This window comes from Armigeres subalbatus, unplaced genomic scaffold (assembly GCF_024139115.2).
Source record: "Armigeres subalbatus isolate Guangzhou_Male unplaced genomic scaffold, GZ_Asu_2 Contig1857, whole genome shotgun sequence".
Lineage (NCBI taxonomy): Eukaryota > Metazoa > Arthropoda > Insecta > Diptera > Culicidae > Armigeres > Armigeres subalbatus.
In genome coordinates, this window is record NW_026942680.1 from 368,155 (window position 1) to 389,295 (window position 21,141).

At 43.9% G+C, this 21,141-nt stretch overlaps 1 protein-coding gene across 1 annotated transcript in view; it reads left to right on the forward strand.

Annotated features, from left to right (window-relative positions):
* Positions 1–13,495: 13,495 nt before the first annotated feature.
* The window catches only part of LOC134203448 (tetra-peptide repeat homeobox protein 1-like), a 60,760-nt gene continuing 53,114 nt past the window's right edge, over positions 13,496–21,141 (forward strand). The window contains exon 1 of the mRNA XM_062678327.1: positions 13,496–13,825. Coding sequence (XP_062534311.1) covers positions 13,808–13,825 — 18 coding nt within the window. The 5' untranslated portion in view covers positions 13,496–13,807. The remainder of the gene's footprint in view (positions 13,826–21,141) is intronic.

Genomic DNA, 21,141 nt, shown 5'->3' on the forward strand with positions numbered 1-21,141 from the left:
TCATTAGTCCCGCCTCTTTGTCGTCCGGTATGGCTGCAAATATTGTGTAACCGTCTCACCAAAGGGGCGTGGCTACAGATTCAACTTTATTGATTACAAGAAAGCAGCTCTCCCGCGCGCGCGAGCCATTTCGTTCGAGATGTCGCGGAGGGCAGACCGTGGTACCACCTTCGGCATCGGCGGAGCTCCTACCGGAAATTTCATTCCCGGCGATGGTGTGGGTCGCGCGGTCGTCGTCATTAACATTAGCAGCGCTCAGATTAAATTTTCTTTTATGAGGTAGGGGGAATGACGGCTTTGGCAGGTTTTGTTCTATTATTGTCAGGGGGTTTTTGTTGGCCATATTTTATGAAATTTGGCCACAATATTCTTTGATATGCAAAGAATGTTTAGGCCAAATTTGAGCATAATTAGTTACTGACAATAATAGAACAAAACCTGCCAAAGCCGTAATTTCCCCTACTAACGATTGGCTACCATCAATGAAAGTAGCTCTTAAGTCACAACTTGAGGCGAGATGAATTTTGATCAAAGTAAAACTTAATTGCTTGTTGATGGCAGATTATTTTCCGTCGGTAGTAGAACCACGAGAGCACGATTCAGAGAAAGACTTATAATTTTATTAAAAGTCATCCATGCGAATACATTTTTGCAGCTTCTCCGTTTGACGCGCGCTCGTGATTCTACGTACATACAGAAAACATACGATGATTCAACTCATCCATGAGTTTTTAGGTGCTGAGTTGGGCTTGATTTGAATCGTTCATGAGTTTTTACCACAACAGACCAAACCACAAACGTTATCGCTAGAACCGCGCTGGTCCGTTCTCCGTGACATCCAGAATGAAAATGACGCGCGCACGCGAAACATGGGGCTTTATACACAGGCAAAACGAAGCAGTGGATCAAATGGCCCGTACGTTACTGCAATCTGATGTCCGTGTTGGGGATTTATGAACGGAATTGAATTTTTCACCCGGTTTGGAAAGAAATAACATTTTCAATAGTTTCACGTTGATAATCAATAGTATCAATAGAATTGGCAAATTGCTGGAGAGTTTTCGAGTCGATTGATAAGCAAATCTCGAAAATCCATCGAAAGGTAAGGACGCTATTAGCGTTTGAAATCTATCCTAATTTCGTCACGGTTTCGAATTTGGAAATTTCGGTTTTACACCCTGTATCTGAGTCTTCCCCTTAGACGTAGAGTTTACGTCAAAAATGTGCGAGCAAAAAACACGTCCGTACGTGCTGCTGTCTTGATTTGGAATGAGACTGATTGCGCCACGCGCGCGGGGGAGAGCAGTTTTCTTATAACCAATAAAGATGGCTCATTAGTCCCGCCTCTTTGTTGTCCGGTATGACTGCCAATATTGTGTAACCGTCAAACACTCACCAAAGGGGCGTGGCTACAGGTTCAACTTTATTGATTACAAGAAAGCAGCTCTTCCGCGCGCCCGAGCCATTTCGTTCGAGATGTCGCGGAGACCAGACCATGGTACCACCTTCGGCATCGGCGGAGCTCCTACCGGAAATTTTATTCCCGGCGATGGTGTGGGTCGCGCGGTCGTCGTCGTCAGCATCAACAGCACTCAGATGGAATTTTCTTGCGTGTCTACGATGGCGGCTATGGTGGTGTTTATTTCTGCAACGGTTGCGTCTGAAGTGTCATCAGTGAAAGCAGCTCTTAAGGCATAATTTGAGGCGAGACGAATTTTGATCAAAGTTCATATTAATCGCTTGGTGATGGCTGATAGTTTCCGTCGGTGGCGGAATCACGACCGTGCGTCAGGGACGCTACTAAAATTTATTCGCATGGATAGCATCAATACCAGTGAAATTTCCCCTCAAGATTATTATTTTTACTGCTACTTGTTTCAGGTTTAATTTCCATCCATGCAAATACATTTTTGAAGCTTCGCCTTCTGACGCACGCTCTTCGTTCCCACCGATGGCGTAGGTAGCGCTCGTAACAGGATCGTTGCGACAGAGAATCCAACGATGGCAATCTGTTGCAGTGTAGCGATGGAACCATAGAGCCAGCATCTGCATTTGAGTGAAATACTCTTGTGATATTCTGACTATCGAATGGTTGCTGTTGTGTTGGTGATTAGAAATCCGCATGATCTAAAATCTGTCCTTATCAGGGCATTAAATTTTTCATTGGAGGAATTTGGTTTGACTGAGAGTAAATTCATGAGATTGTTGCAATAAATCGGCAGCAGTAACGCAAAAATTCATAAGATTCAATCCATCATTCGACTTCTGCAGAGTAAGTGATTAAAAATCCATCGAAAGATAAAGACGCTATTCGTGTTTGAAATCTATCCTAATTTCACGACGGTTACGAATTTGGAAATTTCCGTTTTACACCCTGTATCTGAGTCTTCCTTAGACGTAGTTTACGTCAAAAATTATTTCAACTTAACCTTCCTCCCAAACATAATGGTGGTCCTGAAAAGAACCGATTAATTTCCACTTATGTGCCTCATCAACAGCACGACGTTGATTGCCAGATTCAACGATGCTGTTGGGAACACGGATGAAAAGATGTACTGCTGTTGCCACGACCGCCACCACCACCTGACGAAAAATTTCATCCGCATCATGACTCATAAATCTCAATCAACGAGCCGAGCCCTCCCGTGCGAACGAAATCGTCCGTTCTCCGTGACATGCAGAATGAAAATGACGCGCGCACGCGAAACACGGGGCTTTTTATACACAGGGAAAACGAAGCAGTGGATCAAAAGGCCCGTACGTTACTGCAATCTGATGTCCGTGTTGGGGATTTATGAACGGGATTGAATTTTTCACCCGGTTTGGAAAGAAATAACATTTTCAATAGTTTAACGTTGATAATCAATAGTATCAATAGAATTGGCAAATTGCTGGAGAGTTTCCGAATCGATTGATAAGCAAATGTCGAAAATCCATCGAAAGATAAAGACGCTATTACTGTTCGAAATCTTACATGATTTCGTGACGGTCCCCAATTTGAAAATTTTCATTTTGCACCCTGTATCTGAGGCTTCCCCTTAGACGTAGTTTACGTCAAAATGATTAGACCCCTAAGCCGACGCAAAAAAATTAGTAAAAAGGCAAAACTTTTTTTTTTTAATTTCTTAATCGCTTAAATTTCAAAATTTTCGTAAAGAATTTTGTTAGACTCCGAAGCCGATGAAAAAAAACCCTAATTACAAAATTTTGAAACTTCAAAATTTCAACATTTTAAAATTTCTAAATTTTAAAATCATTGTAAGGAAATTTAGACGCCGAAGCCGACGAAAAAATTTCAAAATTTCAAAATTTTAAAATTGTCTAGAAACAGAAATTCCGTTGCAATTTTCTCAAGAAGCTTCTTTGGAAAGTCCTCCAGTAGTTCGTCCAGAATTTCTTGAATAAGTTTCTTCGAAAATTCCTCCAGAAGTTTCTTCAGAAACTCCTGTCGAAGTTCCGTTGGGAATTTCATCAGGAGTTCCTCCAGAAATAAGTTCCTTAAGATATTCCTCTGCGAGTTCCATCGGAAATTCCTCCAGGAGTTCCAGTGTTGTTTCTCAAGATATTACTCAAGAAGTTCGTGCTAAAATTATTCCTGGAGTTCCTCTAAAGTTCTCACAGCAGTTCCTTTAGAAATTCCTCCACGAGTTTATCAAGAAATTTCTCCAGCAGTTCCTCACGAAACTTTCCCAGGCGTTCCTTGGAAAAGTGCTCCGGGAATTCCTCCTGAAATTAATCCCAGAAGTTCCTTCAAAATCTCCTCCAGGAGTTTTCTCGAAAATTCCTTCAGACGTTCCTTCGAAATTTGCGCCAGGACTTCCTCAAGAAATTCCTTCAAAAGTTCCTTTTGAAATTTATTCGGAAATACCTCCAGGAGTATGAGAAAACTTTGCTTTTCTGTTTTGTTTTTCAAAAATTCTCCGAAAATATCTCTAGAGGCTACCCGGAAGTTCTTTCTGGACTATCTTCGCAAATTCCCCCAGAAGGGTTTGGGAATTCTTCCAGGAGTCCTTAAGTGATTTCTTCGAAGACTCATTCGGATTTTTCTTTCACAAATTCCTTCTGAAACTCTTCCAGGAATTCCTCCAGAAAATCCTCCTTTAAATTTTCCTCCATGAGTTTCTCTAGAACGTCCCAGGAAATTCCTCATAAAGTTTCTTTGGAAAATTCTCCAAAATTTGATCCGGAAATACCTACCAAAGTCCCTCCAGAATTTCCTCGGAAAATTTTTCCATAAATTCTTTCGGAAATTCCTATCGGCGTTCTTGCAGAAATCTTACCAGGAGTATCTCAAAAAAAGTATAGTACACCATCAACTAGTACTGCTAGCCAATAACTCCAAACTAATCTTACGCATAATAAATTCGAACTTCCGAATAGCTTTGTAAAATCCGGAAACCTTATTAATTTTTCAAATTCCAAGATATCTGCTCCTACAGGTAATCCCGGTGGCTACTAAGTCAGTACATTCCAAGATACATTTCTAGATAATATATTTGGCTTTCCGAACAGTTTCAAACAGTACACCACTGAATATTTCTCCATTTCTCTTAGGTTTCGTTATATCATTGCTCAACTGGTAGTCTCATGTACGTCGCCAAGTGGCTTCATGAAATCTAAATTTGTTTTAATAAAAATCAATGCTCGCAGAACTTTTAAATTTTCTAGATCGTAAACCATTTTCCGTTTGTGATTTTGACAACCACAAACCATTTTCCGACGGTCTTCGATACGCGTCTTGTGATTTAGCAAACCACAAACCATTTCCGACGGTCTTCGAGACGCGTCTTGTGATTTAGCAAACCACAAACCATTTTTCGACGGTCTTCGAGACGCGTCTTGTGATTTAGAAAACCACAAACCATTTTCCGACGGTCTTCGAGACGCGGCTTGTGATTTTGCAAGCTGAATCACTCATCGCAATTTAGCCACTTGAATTCAACTCACCTAATGAATTCAGCGACAGGATCCAAAAAATAGACTTGCAGGATCCCCAAAATGTGTGACCTTAAATGGCCGGAACGAAGTTACGACAGTGACTCTCCGTGGATGCGTGTGCACGCCGCGGAGGTCTGACTAGAAGGGGAGCAATGTCATGGCTTGCTGCTCACCGATTGACAAGCTGATGTGTGAATCTATTAACACACGCTGAAGGCATTTTACTAAAACCCTACAGTGGTGATAACGTAAATGAACTTCGCGCACAACGAAAGATGTGACCGGATGGTCTCTTGGGAGTACGATAGGATACTTGGTGTTTTTGTCCAGAAAGTCACATTCGCTCAACCGGCTGTTGATCCGCATGAAACCCTGCTCGTCGATGAACGGGTTGACCTTATATAGAGCATTTTTCTAATAGAGACGACCGTGTTCAATTGCGATGAATGCTAATTCGTCTGTGAATACCTCTTTCTGTGCCCTCTTGATTCCAAAAATCTATGCCATGAGAAGTTCCTTCTGGGTGAGTGGTCCGGCGTTAGGTTGTTGGCCACTTATTTTCAATTGAACGTTAACTATGAATCTTTGAACGAAGGCAGTCACTCGTCGCAGAAGGTTCCACGAAGAGTAGTCACGTGTCAATAAAACGTTGCTAACTCTCTCTTCTGAATGATGTAATACGCCCGTGCAAATCTCTTCAAACGTTTCTACGTTATTCAGGGAAGAGTCCGGCCATTCATCTTTGGACCTCGACAAAAATGACGGCTCAATAAACCAACGGCTGCCCGACGGTAGATCCGGTTTATTCTTCCACTTCGTGCCATCGTCCGCTACGTTGGATTTACTGCTTAGCCATCTCCATTCCTTAACGTCTGTTGCCTCTAATATTTCACCCACGCGAAAGGCTACAAATTGGGAATAGAGCCGGTGGTCTGATTGTAGCCAACATATTACATCACGGGCATCTGTCCAAAAGAATCGGTGCTATACTCATGGCCAAACGTGTACCGATGACTGCCGCTTGCAGTTCTAGTCGGGGAATAGAGACGAACTACTCGAGTCTTGCTACCGACTAGTGCACAATGGATACGTTCGTTCTTCTCAAACCGATAATAGGAAACCGCAGCGTACCCTAGCTCGCTTGCATTGACGAACGTATGAAGTTCGATTCTTGCTTCGTTAATACTTCCTGCCTGGTAGTAACAACGAGGAACTTCAACCGACTACAATGCCGGCATGATCAGTAACCATCTGCGCCACTTTTCTAACTCCTTTTCTCCAATTTCTTCATCCCATCCGGTTCTTGCTCTCCAGACCTCTTGCAGAAGTACTTTTAAGTACATTAGATAGTTTCCAATAAGACCCAAGGGTCGTAGATGGCCATAAGTATCCCTCTTTGTGGGATGCTTTGTTCCAAGAAGAATATCACGGTTGCGGTCCATGCAGAGCTTGTATCCGGAATACATCTCGTAGTGCTCCACCACATGCCTAAAACCTTCACCATAACAAGATCGGCATTCATTTCCATCGATTTTTCGTGACTAGGATTTTCAGCAATCGCTTCTAAAACAGCCAGGAAGTTAGAAACCCAATTCCTCATGTGGAAACCCCCTTCCTGATGAATGTATCGAACATCTTGTGCTAATCGAATAGCCTCTTCCTCCGTGTCTACGCTTGTTAACATATCGTCAACGTAGTCCCTGTGGAGGATAGCATCAACGGCGGCAGGATACTCTCTCTCACAACGGGTAGCATTCTTATTCAGGACGAAGAGTGCGGTGCTGAGTGAACATGTTGCACCGAATAACACCACCTGCATCACGTAGTCCCATGGCTACGTTGTCTCGTTATTGGCGAACCACACGATCCGTTGACTATCTGCATCTTTGACATTCATACGCATCTGATGAAACATCTCTGCAACATCTCCTCCCAAACCTATCAACCGCTTTCGAAACTAATACAGCACAGGTGGTAAGCTGTTGAGCTGATTCGGACCCTTCATCAACACAGGTTTTAAGGAGACCCTCCCGAAAGAAGCAGCCGCATCGAAAACAATCCTAACTTTCCATGGTTTGTTGGGGTTGAACACCGGGAAGATCGGAAGGTACCATGTTCTATCTCCCGTCGCCTTGCTTTCGTCCACTGACAGTTTGCGAATACCCTTTCCACATGTAGTCCGCCATCTTCGCTCGCACTATGTCTGAAAGTTTTGGGTCACGTTCCAATCTCTTCGCCAGACAGTGATACCGGCTCAATGCCATCGACCGGTTATTAGTACGTTGTCGTATTTCCAGAGCAGCGACACTTCATACCATCCGTTATGAAATGTGGTAGTTTCTTGCAGCTTCGTCCAGGCTCGTTTATTTTCCTCCGAGAGAATCTGATTTTGTCGCTCACCAATGCCTAAACTATGTAAAGCGTGACAAAATAGTCCTCATAAGAAATTCCTTTGGAAGTTATTTAAGAAATTTTCCAGGAAGATACAGCCGGATTTTAAAAATTTCTGCGGATTCTTTTCCTACAATTTCTACATAAAATCATCCAAAAAGCCCTTCAGGATTTTCCGAGATTTTTTTCCAGGAATTCACAGCACTATTTTAAAATAATAAACCCGTACATTTTTCTAGAAGCTCTCCCACTTTATCTTCCATAAATGATTTCTTTCGAAAATCCCGTCAAGAATTTCCTCGGAAATTACTTCAAGAAATCCTTTATAAGTAACCTGGAAACGGCTCTAATGTACTGATTGAAGGTCGGCGACAAAATATCTATGAGGTTACGGTGGGATAAGCAGGTGCGATCCAGGTCGTAAAGCAGGCGACTATCGATGATATCCTGACCAATCTGCAGCCGGAGTACTCTATTGTTGGTTCTGTGTGGTTTAGACAAGGTTCTAATTAGAATAACGAGAGTTCTGCAGTTGACCTTGACTTCACGGAAATGCGGCAGGATAGTGAACCCCCAATCGATGGAGACTCCTAGCAACTATTTTCCGGTTGGGTATGGGGTACTACCCTAACTTTATGTTCGGACCGGATAGCTGATGTCTCCCTCTGCAAACGTGCCCAATGACGCACTTGCTGGCGGTCATGGAAAACCCCACCGAGGTAACCCAGCGGAGAACGGCACTAACGGCAGCTTGGCCTTTTATCACGTGCGTGCTAGAGTGTTACCGACGACAGAATGTCGTTGGCGTATATACAAATGTAGATGTTTGGTGGCAGGAAGCGAAACACAACGTTCATGGCAGTGAGGAAATATGTAACAGCCAAGTGGGGTATGCCAGTTTTCCCCTCGTAGGTTCTCTAAGCCTGATTTCCAATGAGTACCAGGAAGGAGCTACCTGTTAGGAACTTCCGGACAAAAGCCAGGATGTTTCCGGAAAATCAGAAGAAAAGGAAACCAGAAATTCGGGATCGGAAGTGGGGCTGGGTCGGCCACACTCTACGTAGGGGCGGAAACGAAATCTGTAAACAAGCATTAGACTGGAACCCAGCGGGACATCGCAGCAGAGACAGACCCAGAGGCTCATGGCGGCGAAGCCTCAATAAAGAAATAAAAGAAGTCGACCGAAATCTAACTTGGCAACAGGTTAAAGCGATAGTACAAGTCAAGTCGAGTCAAGTACAAGACACTGAAGACGGCCTTACTGTTGAGGTCGAAATACGTATCTGTCGAGATACAATCAAGTGGTGGAATTCAATGGGATTGTATAAACTCGTCTTATGACAAGTGAAGACATTCCACTAAAAAGCTCAAAATAATTTTTCTTATTAAAGCGATAGCCGGGCAACGCTCTCCTTTCAAGTCGGCCCTTTGCACCACCGGAGGTGTACAGGATCCATAAGTAAGTAAGTAAGTTTCCGGAAAAGCCCCAGTCGCTGAGCTGTTGGAGAACGAAAGGCCTTCAAAATGTCGAGTGATACCAGGTCCGCGTGTCTCCCCCTCTCGAAGGCGTCCTGTTGTAGGACGTCTCCCAAGTCAGCGAAGTAGAAGCCCGTTCCATAACCTGGATGGAAGGCGTGCTGCCAAAAACCGAATCTACCATCTGTTTCGAGTTTTTCCCGTAGCCGGCGGTTCATCAACCTCTCGACGACCTTGGATACGCAGGAGGTACACCAATCGGTTGACCAATTGGAGAAACAGTATTTTTGCTGCGGAGAGAGGTTCTTTAGCACGGAGTACCCTATCCTATTTGAACCTGACGACTTTCCGCTTCTCTTAGAAAGGACGAAGGACAGCTCGGCAGCTATAAAAGGCTGGGAGTTCAATAAATCCTCGGGAACTCGGAAGTTTACCTGTAATGAGGATCTGGCAACGATGGTCCTCTAGAACTCAGGTGGGTATTTGCTTACCGAAACTAATATTTCGAAGTATACCCCGAGTGCGATAGCCACCTCAGGGGGATCGGAGATGGTACGATATTGAGCATCGAGGTGAATGGAGGAGGATCTGCACTTGCCACTGGCTGAGTGCATTCACTTTTCCTCATAGTTCAGCGATGAATTGAGCCGAGTAACAGAGTCGAGGAAGTCTTTCCATTGTTTCCTTCTAAAACAGACAGGAACACCGTCTTCGACCAGAGATCGTACAGACTGAATACTTAACACCCAAACAATGGGCAGGACACTTAACACCCAGTGGCCCGGTGGAGAATTTTTCGATCACGGAAAGTTTCCTCCTTACCGGGGTGGGAATCGAACCCACGCTCCATAGCCCATGCGTCTAGAGAATTGACGTCGCTAACCGCACGGCCACCAAGTTCTTGGCCTCTTGAATGACACCACTGATGGAAGCAGCGAATCCTCTCCATTCATTTAATAACGTTGAAATGCGAGGCTGGGAAAAAAATGGCTCACCCACCTTCATTAAAAAATCTGATTTGGTCTAAATGTCCATTTGACCAAATGTCCATTCGACGTAGTGTCCTTTCGACCAAACGTCATTTGACCAAATATCCTACGTCTCTAGTGCAGCGGTTCTCAACCTTTTTCTTGAGAGGTACCCCTTCGAACTTTTGCATTAATTGAGGTACACCCTCTCGGATACTTCGGGTACGGATGAAAATCTTGAAAAAATAATCACGAGCTTCTGAGCCTCTTGAAAGGAGGTTTAGAATCTCTTTAAAGTAGGCTTCCGTGCCTCTTGATAAGCGGTGTCTGAGCCTCTCGTAGAGAGGCTTTCAAACCCCTTGGAGGTTGTTTTCGAGTCACTTAAAAGAAGTCATCTTGAAAGGAGGCTTCCGAGCCTCTTGAACGAAGACTTTCGAGCCTCTTGAAAGGAGGCTTCCGAGCCTCTTGAAAGGAGGCTTCCGAGCCTCTTGAAAGGAGGCTGCCGAGCCTCTCGAAAGGAGGCTTCCGAGCCTCTTGAAAGGAGGCTTCCGAGCCTCTTGAAAGGAGGCTTCCGAGCCTCTTGAAAGGAGGCTTCCGAGCCTCTTGAAAGGAGGCTTCCGAGCCTCTTGAAAGGAGGCTTCAGGCCTCTTGAAGGAGGCTTCCAGGCCTCTTGAAAGGAGGCTCTGAGCCTCTTGAAAGGAGGCTTCTGAGCCTCTTGAAAGGAGGCTTCCAGGCCTCTTGAAGGAGGCTGAGCCTCTTGAAAGGAGGCTTCTGAGCCTCTTGAAAGGAGGCTCTGAGCCTCTTGAAAGGAGGCTTCCAGGCCTCTTGAAAGGAGGCTTTCAGGCCTCTTGAAAGGAGGCTTTCAGGCCTCTTGAAAGGAGGCTTTCAGGCCTCTTGAAAGGAGGCTTGAGCCTCTTGAAAGGAGGCTTTCGAGGCCTCTTGAAAGGAGGCTTGAGGCCTCTTGAAAGGAGGCTTCTGAGCCTCTTGAAAGGAGGCTTCTGAGCCTCTTGAAGGAGGCTTCCAGGCCTCTTGAAGGAGGCTTCCAGGCCTCTTGAAAGGAGGCCTGAGCCTCTTGAAAGGAGGCTTCTGAGCCTCTTGAAAGGAGGCTTCTGAGCCTCTTGAAAGGAGGCTTCCAGGCCTCTTGAAGGAGGCCTGAGCCTCTTGAAAGGAGGCTTGAGGCCTCTTGAAAGGAGGCTTCCGGGCCTCTTGAAGGAGGCTTCCGGGCCTCTTGAAAGGAGGCTCTGAGCCTCTTGAAAGGAGGCTTCTGAGCCTCTTGAAAGGAGGCTTCTGAGGCCTCTTGAAAGAAGGCTTCCTGAGCCTCTTGAAAGGAGGCTTCTGAGCCTCTTGAAAGGAGGCTCTGAGCCTCTTGAAAGGAGGCTTCTGAGCCTCTTGAAAGGAGGCTTCTGAGCCTCTTGAAAGGAGGCTTCTGAACCTCTTGAAAGGAGGCTTCCGCGCCTCTTGTAAGGAGGCTTCCAGGCCTCTTGAAAGGAGGCTTCCAGGCCTCTTGAAAGGAGGCTTCCAGGCCTCTTGAAAGGAGGCTTCTGGGCCTCTTGAAAGGAGGCTTCCGGGCCTCTTGAAAGGAGGCTTCTGAGCCTCTTGAAAGGAGGCTTCTGAGCCTCTTGAAAGGAGGCTTCCGGGCCTCTTGAAGGAGGCCTGAGCCTCTTGAAAGGAGGCTTCTGAGCCTCTTGAAAGGAGGCTTCTGAGCCTCTTGAAAGGAGGCCGAGCCTCTTGAAAGGAGGCTTCCTGAGCCTCTTGAAAGGAGGCTCGAGCCTCTTGAAAGGAGGCTTCCAGGCCTCTTGAAGGAGGCTTCCAGGCCTCTTGAAGGAGGCTTCCAGGCCTCTTGAAAGGAGGCCTGAGGCCTCTTGAAAGGAGGCTGAGCCTCTTGAAAGGAGGCTTCCGAGCCTCTTGAAAGGAGGCTTCCGAGCCTCTTGAAAGGAGGCTTCCGAGCCTCTTGAAAGGAGGCTTCCGAGCCTCTTGCAAGGTGGCTCCCGAGCCTCTTGCAAGGTGGCTCCCGAGCCTCTTGCAAGGTGGCTCCCGAGCCTCTTGCAAGGAGGCTCCCGAGCCTCTTGAAAGGTGGCTTCCGAGCCTCTTGAAAGGAGGCTTCCGAGCCTCTTGAAAGGAGGCTTCCGAGCCTCTTGAAAGGAGGCTTCCGAGCCTCTTGAAAGGAGGCTTCCGAGCCTCTTGAAAGGAGGCTTCCGAGCCTCTTGAAAGGAGGCTTCCGAGAAGCGTAGAAGGACGCTTCTAATCCTCTTGCAACGAAGCAACCGAGTTTTGGTGAAAAAAAAAACTTTCATGACTCTCAAACGAAGGATTCCGGATCATCAGATTCTCGATTTTAGTTCAGAAGCATATTCTTAACATATTATTCATCCTTTTGTTTCGAACATGTATATAGATTCCATTAAAGAAAAAAAAAAGTTCATTTGACGTTTTGTTCCGCAGCCCTTCATGCATTGTGCTGGTTGTGGATTTGATTTATTGATCGCATTGCATATTATGTACAAGACAAAATTTTGAAAAAAAATACAATACATGATTATTAAAACTTTGTCAATGAGTTTCTATTGGAATTATTACGTCCGCCATTACGCATTTTTGTCCGAGGTACCCCTTAGGATCAGGGGTACATGTACCCCAGGTTGAGAACCGCTGCAGTCTAGTGGACAAAAAACCATTTATTTTCGACTAAATTTCCCTTAGACCAAATGTCCCTTCGATCAAATGTCCTTTCGACGTAATGTCCTGTCGGCCAAATGTCATTCAACGATATGTATTTCGACGAAATGGCAAAGATTCTGCTGAACCTAGAGTTCTTGGCCATTATTTAAAGGCGGCGTTCGTCTGAGCGTATTGTGTAGTTATGAATAGAGGATTTAATTCCGTATTCAGTTGTGGAAGCTCTTTGATAAATGAAGCATTCTTTGCTGGTCTACCGAATATTGTCCGTTGTTTTGTTTCCTCTTCGAGTGTAATACTGCAACCATTTATTACAACTTTGGTCCGTTCTCTTGAATGTAACTGTTCAGTCCGAACAACCATTACTTGAAGACTAAGGTGTTTTCGTCGCCAGGACGTCTGGAACTGTGGGACAAATAGACTGAACCTGTAGTTAGCAACGACATTTTACCGGATAGAATGTGAATATTCGGAGAACAACAGTGCTATTTTACTCTACTTTCCATAACACTGTTCTCCATATGTTCCTACCATAATCATGGGTAGGACAATGTTTTTACTGTCCCACCCAGGAACATTCATGCGTAGGGCAAGTCCAACTTGTCCCACCCACCCCCGGCGCCATTGATATCATTCATATTTCATGGTCATTCATTACTAACATAGACATCATTAATATAAATCTAAATTTGTTCAAAGCCGATTCTAAAACAAATTCTCGTTTACCAACAAACAATGTAGCTATAAATTACCCCCGAATTATTACGAAATTTATACTACCAAAACGACGCCAATTGCATCTTGGCCTGCCAATCAGTCAAAGTCACATTATTCCGTCAGAATGTGCATCGTTCGCAAACTTAGACCGCATCGATTCGCACCCCTCGACTCGAACGCTGGATTGATGATCCCCCCAAAAACAACCACCTCAACTAAACATCCAACCCACAAAGCTTCTACCTCGCACGTGTTCGTAGGAGGCGAAGCTATAAATCGGTCGCCAAATGAAATATTCAAATCAGACCGCAGCCAACACTTTCCGCGTGCCGATCAATTATTTAACGCAAACCCATCGTGCTCTCATCCCACCCGTCCGCGTCTGTTTCTGTGGGTCTCTAGGCCACAGCCCCTGCTCCGATCGTCCTCGTGAATTTCTGTGCAACGTTCCAGGCAATTACCTCGGTTCTTTTGTCTTGCGGTGCATACCGCAGTTAACCGAGGGGCTCACCAACTGTAGTGTCTCCAGGGGTGAAGAAAGTGCAACAGCAAGGTGAACCGAACGAAGACAGTGACGAAAGAATAGTTTGTCGTGACCGACGTCGCTGGAAGTGATTAGAGCGTCGAACGATCACCCCTGAATGAAAATGAAATTAACGGTACGTGATTGTAATTAATTGTTTGATTATGAATAGATGGCGTTTATGGTGACAGGGGATTCAGATATGGGACTGATCAAAGTGTGGTAATATCCCAGTGGGACGGTTGGTTGGTTACACAACACTGTCAACCCCCATGACATGAACAAAACCTTGAAACAATTTCCAGGACTGAGTGTAGACCAGGAGGGATTAGTACTGAGAGCAATTTTTCAATGAACGAAAAAGTTTTCACTTGGATTCATCATAAAAACGTCATGCACCATAAAAAGAAGAACAATGGCTGAAAACAAAACAACATGTTTTTGTTCTGGTAACAACTCGTTTTACAGCTGGAAGCTCGAAACACATGCGATTGATCACATATTTTGAACTGTCGCAAAAAGTGATTCAAATTACAATCTCTTCTATCCATATAGATATTCGGATGGCTGAGAATTGTTTTTTGCTTTCGGATCCATCAGCTTAATAGGGATGAGGTTTGTACAGGATTTGGACTCTGACAATCGGTTAACCACTTCAAGGTTTCGACGTCCGTCTTTGGAATCATTTTCTTGTAGGACCGATGTCATTTTAAACAACATCAGTCAACCCGAATTCCTGAAGACTTTGTGGTTGATGAGTGGCGGGCGCCCCTGGGAGGCCCTTGAGCTTTGAAACGTTCGTACAATTGGCGATTTGAAGACAGCTCTCCATCATTTCCACGTAGTTCTTCTGGAAGTAAAGTTATCCCGGTATTAAAGAAAATTCGGGATTTATCGATTCCCGGGATATTATTTCTAAAATCCCTAAAATCTCGGGTTACCTCCATTTTCACTTTAGTTTTACTAACAACTATTTCTGCAATTATGAAAATTGGCCCGATCTGCCATTGCGATCCGATGTTTAGTTTCGGTCTCCGCTTGGAAAAAAAATCAAAATCGGGAAAAAAAATTCAGGCTTTGCATGCATTTAAATACACACTAATAGAAACATGAAATCTATCCCCTAAAGTGCTATTTCGACCTCTCTCATGTGTTTTTAACATTACATTTTATATTATACGAGAAAGGCATCATCCCCGCTTGATTATTCTGACTGATGCGAGAGTCATGAAAATACATTGCTTCAATGATAAAATCTCTCTTTCTCTAGTTTAGTTTTGTTCTTGGCCAAAATTTGTTATTTTATTTTGAAAAGTACAATTAAGCCAACGTCGTCCGAAATATCACGGAGAGCGGACAATGGCTTCCGGTAGCGGTCCCATCCGGGAAATAGCAGTTGCATCAGTGGCATCAGTAGCACTCATCGATGGTAGAGCGACGAATCATTGGCAGTCGGGCCGACAGCAGCACTAAAGAGAAAATTTTCGAAAATTTTTAGATGATCTAAGTACTGCGGATGTTTTAGGAACAGAATTTAGCTTACATGCGAAGTGGTATTACCTGTTCTGTTGTCATGGTTTATAGGTAGTCTACGAACTCCACACAGTCAAGGTCTGTTGATCAACCTTCGTAATGGCGACAGTTATTGAAGAATAAAGAAGTTGTATGAGCCCTTCTTGGTATATGTTTGTATTCCAAGTAATTCTTGTTGTTGTCATTGGCTCCAGGTAGTCTACGAACTCTATAGAGTCAAGGTCTATGGATCAACCTCCGTAATGGACGCAGGTATTGAAGAATAAACAAGTTGTGTGACCTCTTCTTGGTATATGTTTGTATTCCAAGTGGTTCTTGTTGTTGTCGTGGGCTCCAGGTAGTCTAAGAACTCCATAGAGTCAAGTTCTAGGATTCACCTCCGTTATAGAGACAGTTATTTAACAATAAAAAAAAGTTATGTGAACCCTACTTGGTATACATGTGTGTACTCCACGTAGATCTAGTTGTTGTATTGGGCTCCAGGTACTCTACGAACTCCATAGAGTCAAGGTCTACGGATCATCCTCCGTAATGGTGGCAGATATTGAGGAATAAGCAAGTTGTTTGACCCCTCCTTGGTATATGTGTGAATTCCAAGTAGTTCTTGTTGTTATCGTAGTTTCCAGGTAGTCTTCGAACTCGATAGAGTCAATGTCTCTGGATCAACCTCCGTAATGGACGCAGTTATTGAATAATAAACAAGTTGTGTGACCTCTTCTTGGTATATGTTTGTATTCCAAGTAGTCCTTGTTGTTGTCGTGGGTTCCAGGTAGTCTACGAACTCTATAGTGTCAAGGTATATGGATCAGTTATTGAAAATAAACAAGCAGTGTGACCCCTTCTTGGTCTATTTTTGTATTCCAAGTAGTAGTCTTGTTGTTGTTCTGGGATTCAGGTAGTCTAAGAACTCCAAAAAGTCAAGGTCTGTGAAACAACCTCTGCAATGGAGGCAGTTATTGAAGAATAAACAAGTTGTGAGACCCCTTCTTGATATATGTTTGTATTCCAAGAAGTCCTTGTTGTTGCCGTGGACTCCAGGTAGTCTACGGACTCCATAGAATCAAGGTCTATGGATTCACCTCCGTATTGGACGCAGTTATTGAAGAATAAACAAGTTGTGTGACCTCTTCGTGGTATATGTTTGTATTCCAAGTAGTCCTTGTTGTTGTCGTGGGCTCCAGGTAGTCTAAGAACTCCATAGAGTCAAGGTCTATGGATCAACCTCCGTAATGGACGCAGTTATTGAAGAATAAACAAGTTGTGTGGCCTCTTCACCGCTAGGTGGATTATTATGGATTTTTTAAACTACAACCGCTAGTGATTAGCAAATTGTGAATTGGCGCCCAGTGAAATTTTCTCGCAAGATTCTGAGTTTGGATATATGCTGTTAATGATTTGAAATGCGTGCTACTGAGAAGAGTGACAAGAGAAAGTTGATCCGTAATAAACTTTCTTCGAAACATAATCGCTTGGCGTCAGTAGCGGAATCATGGCATCAGTGTCGGTCCGAGCGGTTGGTTGGAAAATTCATTCGCTATGGTGGCGTCTTCGTCAATTTGGCTGTCGTCTGTGAAAAGAGAAATTTTCTCACTAGTTGATTTCTTTTCCTTTACTGTTAAGAGCTCAGACCTAGTTGATCCATATTCTCGCAAGATTCATCTATGGTTTTGTTTCTGATATTGATGGGAAAATAATCCGAAATGAATATTCGTTAATCTGCAAAACATAATTGCTTGGCGACAGCAGGAAGTTGATACCAGCAGAATCACAAGCGCATCGGGAGATGATGCAATCAATGTATTCAAAAGTATGCCGCCTTTGATCGCATATTATGCATAAATGAAAAAATCAAATGAAGAAAATGAGGATTAAACATCAAGCCTACATGTCCCATCTTGAAATATACCGCATATGAGTCCCATTATGAAAAAAATGGACTCATATGCGGTCATTTTCCTTCTGGAACAAACTGCCCCAAATAACAGATTCAATGCTATCTGGATTTATTTCAGTTTTATGAGGATTTTAATACAGCTGTTGTCAATACCACTAAATTACGTTCTATGTTGCTCTTGTTGCTATCGTCAAAACTGTAATAAACCATAAAATGAAATAATAAATGCCAAACGCTTTATCAACTTAAGAGTAGTATTATGATAAGAAAATTATGTTGAGCTTTTAGTGGAATGTCTTTACTATCTAGCTTAAAGTTATTTGGCCTTTGTCATTTGGTCGAACAGATCATTTGGCTGAAAAAAAAACGGTTGGCCGAATAGCTCAATTGGCAGAATTTATTTATTTTGAATTTCGCCGGAAAAATCGGATCATTTCTTTAAGTTTTTCCAGAATATTCATTCGAAAATTATTTTCACATTTTCCACGGGAACTAGTTTGAAGTTTTGAGAATTCTTTAAAATTACCAAGAGGAGCTCTTTGGATTTCCTAAGGTAAATAGTTTGGAATTTAAATGAGAATCTCTTCAGAATTTTTACGGGAAGTTGTTTCAAATTTCTACAGGATTATATTCTTAGAAATTTCCACAGAAAATCCTTCATAATTGTAGGAGCTTGTGACTGGTAGACGGGATGCTTCTACGTTGACTTTCTCAATCCAGATTAATTAAGACGACTAGACTAGAGACAACGTAAAAAAGAAAATTCTTCGGAATATTCGCGGGAGACTCTCTGGAATTTTCACGACGATTTTTTTCAAAGTGTCAGCGGAAGATTGTGCAATATGTAGATTTCAACAAAAAAATCTTAACGGAAAAATGCTCGGAATTTTTAAGGAAATACTTTGTATTGTCCATAAGAAATTCTTGGGAAATTCCATTGGCCGAAAGCGACAAACGGCCGAACTGGTAATTTGCCGAAAAAACCGTTTGCCCTAACAGGTCGTCTGGCCGAATCGATCGTTTGGCCGAAGAAGTAATTAGGCCAAATAAGTCAGAAAATGTCATTTGGCATACGGCCAAATGTCAATTACTGAACGGATCATATGGTCAAAACTGGCCACTCGTTTGGTTAAATGGCCTTTTTGACAAATGACCATTAAACAAAATTCCGTAACCTCTACTTTTTAAGTCGATACTGGCTTTTAAGTCAAAATTCATCTAGCCAAATTCCATTTAGCCGAGCCGAACTGAATGTTTATCTCAAAATATTATCAGGTCTACAATGGTTTGGCCGAAAGCGACATATTGCCAAAAGGAAGATTCGGCCTAACTGGTAATTTGACCGAAAAATTTGTTTGCCTTTTGACTGAAAATGCCGTTCGCTTGAGCTTGAGCTTGAGCTTGGTTGACTGCTCGTAGTTGCTACTCCATTATGACCAGATCAGCTGTTCTTGCACAGGGAACCAACAGATGTTTGCTTGGGACTAGCACACATCTTCAATGTACAAGTACTGGTGATCTCATTTGTTAGGTCATACTGGCGCCTGCCACGTCAGAATGCAAGTCAATGTAGGGAAGGGGGAGGAAATGATGATGCAATCACTCGCCCACTGCAAGCCGAATATACCTCTGCACTTGCCACGAGTTCATGCGGAATTTGTTGGAATTTCTATGTTAGGTTAGAGAGGCACAGGTCCGTCTTGGTTAACGAGCTGCCAATGTGATAGATAGGAGAAGGTAACTGATGGAATTTCTAATTGGATGTAGGAAACGAGCTCTATTAGTTCATTTCCAATTCTAGCAGATTACTGTTAGAATACTCAAGTTGAAGGTATTGGAATAGTAGTGGAAACGGTATAGAAGTCCATTTCCAGTTCTAGCGATTGCTAGAACATGAGAAATAAAGAGAAAGATACAAAGTAGGAGAATGGAACGGACCTGAGATTGAACCCACGACCTCCTGCGTATGAGGCAGAAGCAGTAGCCATATGACTACCAAGCCCGCTGTTTGCCTTTTGACTGAAAATGCCGTTCGGCCGAAAAAGTCGTTTGACCAGAAAGATCATTTGATCAAAAATGCATTTTGGTAAGAATGGTCATTTGGCAGAAAGAGCCATTTGGCCCAAAAATATCCTTTAAAAAAAACAACCATTTCGGCCGAATGGCATTTTCTGCCAAGTGTCGTTTGGTTGAATTGATTATTTGGCCAAAAAATCGTTTAGCCGTTTGACCGAAACGATTGTTTTGCAGAAAGGAGAATTACAAGCCAAATGGTTCTTTCTGTCAAATGGCCATTCTACCAAACGACATTTTCGGCCAAATTAACCTTTCTGTCAAACGACCATTTTAGCCAAACGGCATTTTCGGGCTGATGGCATATTCGGTCAAATGCCTAAATGTTAGGGAAAACGACTCTTTCGGCAAAATTACAATTTTTATTATTATTATTATTATTATTATTATTATTACCAGACTAAGGCCGGAATGGCCTGTGCAATACATAGAAGCCTTCTCCATTCAGCTCGGTCCATGGCTGCACGTCGCCAACCACGCAGTCTGCGCAGGGTCCGCAAATCGTCCTCCACCTGATTGATCCACCTTGCCCGCTGTGCAACTCGCCTTCTTGTTCCCGTCGGATCGTTGTCGAGAACCATTTTTACCGGATTACTGTCCGACATTCTGGCAACGTGCCCGGCCCACCGCATTCTTCCGATTTTCGCGGTGTGAACGATGAATGGTTCTCCCAACAGCTGATGTAACTCGTGGTTCATTCGCCTCCTCCACTTACCGTCCGCCATCTGCACCCCACCATAGATGTTATGCAGCACTTTCCTTTCGAAAACTCCAAGTGCGCGCTGGTCCTCCACGAGCATCGTCCAGGTCTCGTGTCCGTAGAGGACTCCGGTCTAATAAGTGTTTTGTAGATAGTCAGTTTGTTACAGCGGCGAACTCCATTTGATCGAAGCGTTTTGCGGAGTCCAAAGTACGTGCGATTTCCTGCCATGATGCGTCTTCGAATTTCTCTGCTGTTATCGTTATTGGAGGTCACCAGTGAGCCCAAGTACACGAATTCTTCAACCACCTCGATTTCGTCACCACCAATACAAACTCGTGGTGGGTGGTATACATCGTCCACTCTTGAGCCTCTTCGTATCATGTACTTCGTCTTTGACGTGTTGATGACTAGTCCAATCCGTTTAGCTTCGCTTTTCAGTCTGATGTAGGCTTCTTCCATCCTCTCAAAGTTACGTGCCATAATAACTATGTCGTCGGCGAAACCAAATAACTGGATGGACTTTGTGAAAATCGTACCACTCGTGTCGATCTTTGCCCTTCGTATTACCCCTTCCAAAGCGATGTTGAAACCCTCTGCGCGTTTCGAAGGTACTCGAGAATGGCCCTAAAACTCGATCTACGCACATCACCCGATCCATCGTCGCCTTGATAAACCGTATCAGTTTATCCGGAAATCCATTTTCGTGCATTAGTTGCCACAGCTGGTCCCGATCGATTGTATCATATGCGGCTTTGAAGTCGTTGAATAGATGATGTGTGGGCACATTGTATTCACGGCACTTCTGCAATACCTGACCTACGGCGAACACCTGATCTGTGGTAGAGCGTTCACCCATAAATCCCCCTGGTACTGCCCCACGAACTCTCTTGCAATTGGTGTTAGTCGGCTGCATAAAATTTGGGAGAGTACCTTGTAGGCGGGGTTCAGCAATGTGATTGCGCGGTAGTTGCTGCCATCCAACTTATCGCCCTTTTTGTAGATGGGACACACGACACCTTCCATCCACTCCTGCGGCAGAAACTCATCCTCCCAAACCTCGGTAATTACCCAGTGCAGTGCCCAGTGCCCAGTGCATCACCACCGTGTTTAAACAGCTCTCATGGTAGTTGGTTAACTCCTCCAGCTGCTGCGCGTATTCTTGGGCTAGTCTACCGTCTTGTAGCCGCCCAATATTAGGCCGCGGCGTCCGACTTCGACGCGTGTTGTACACCGTCGAGAGTTTTGAGCG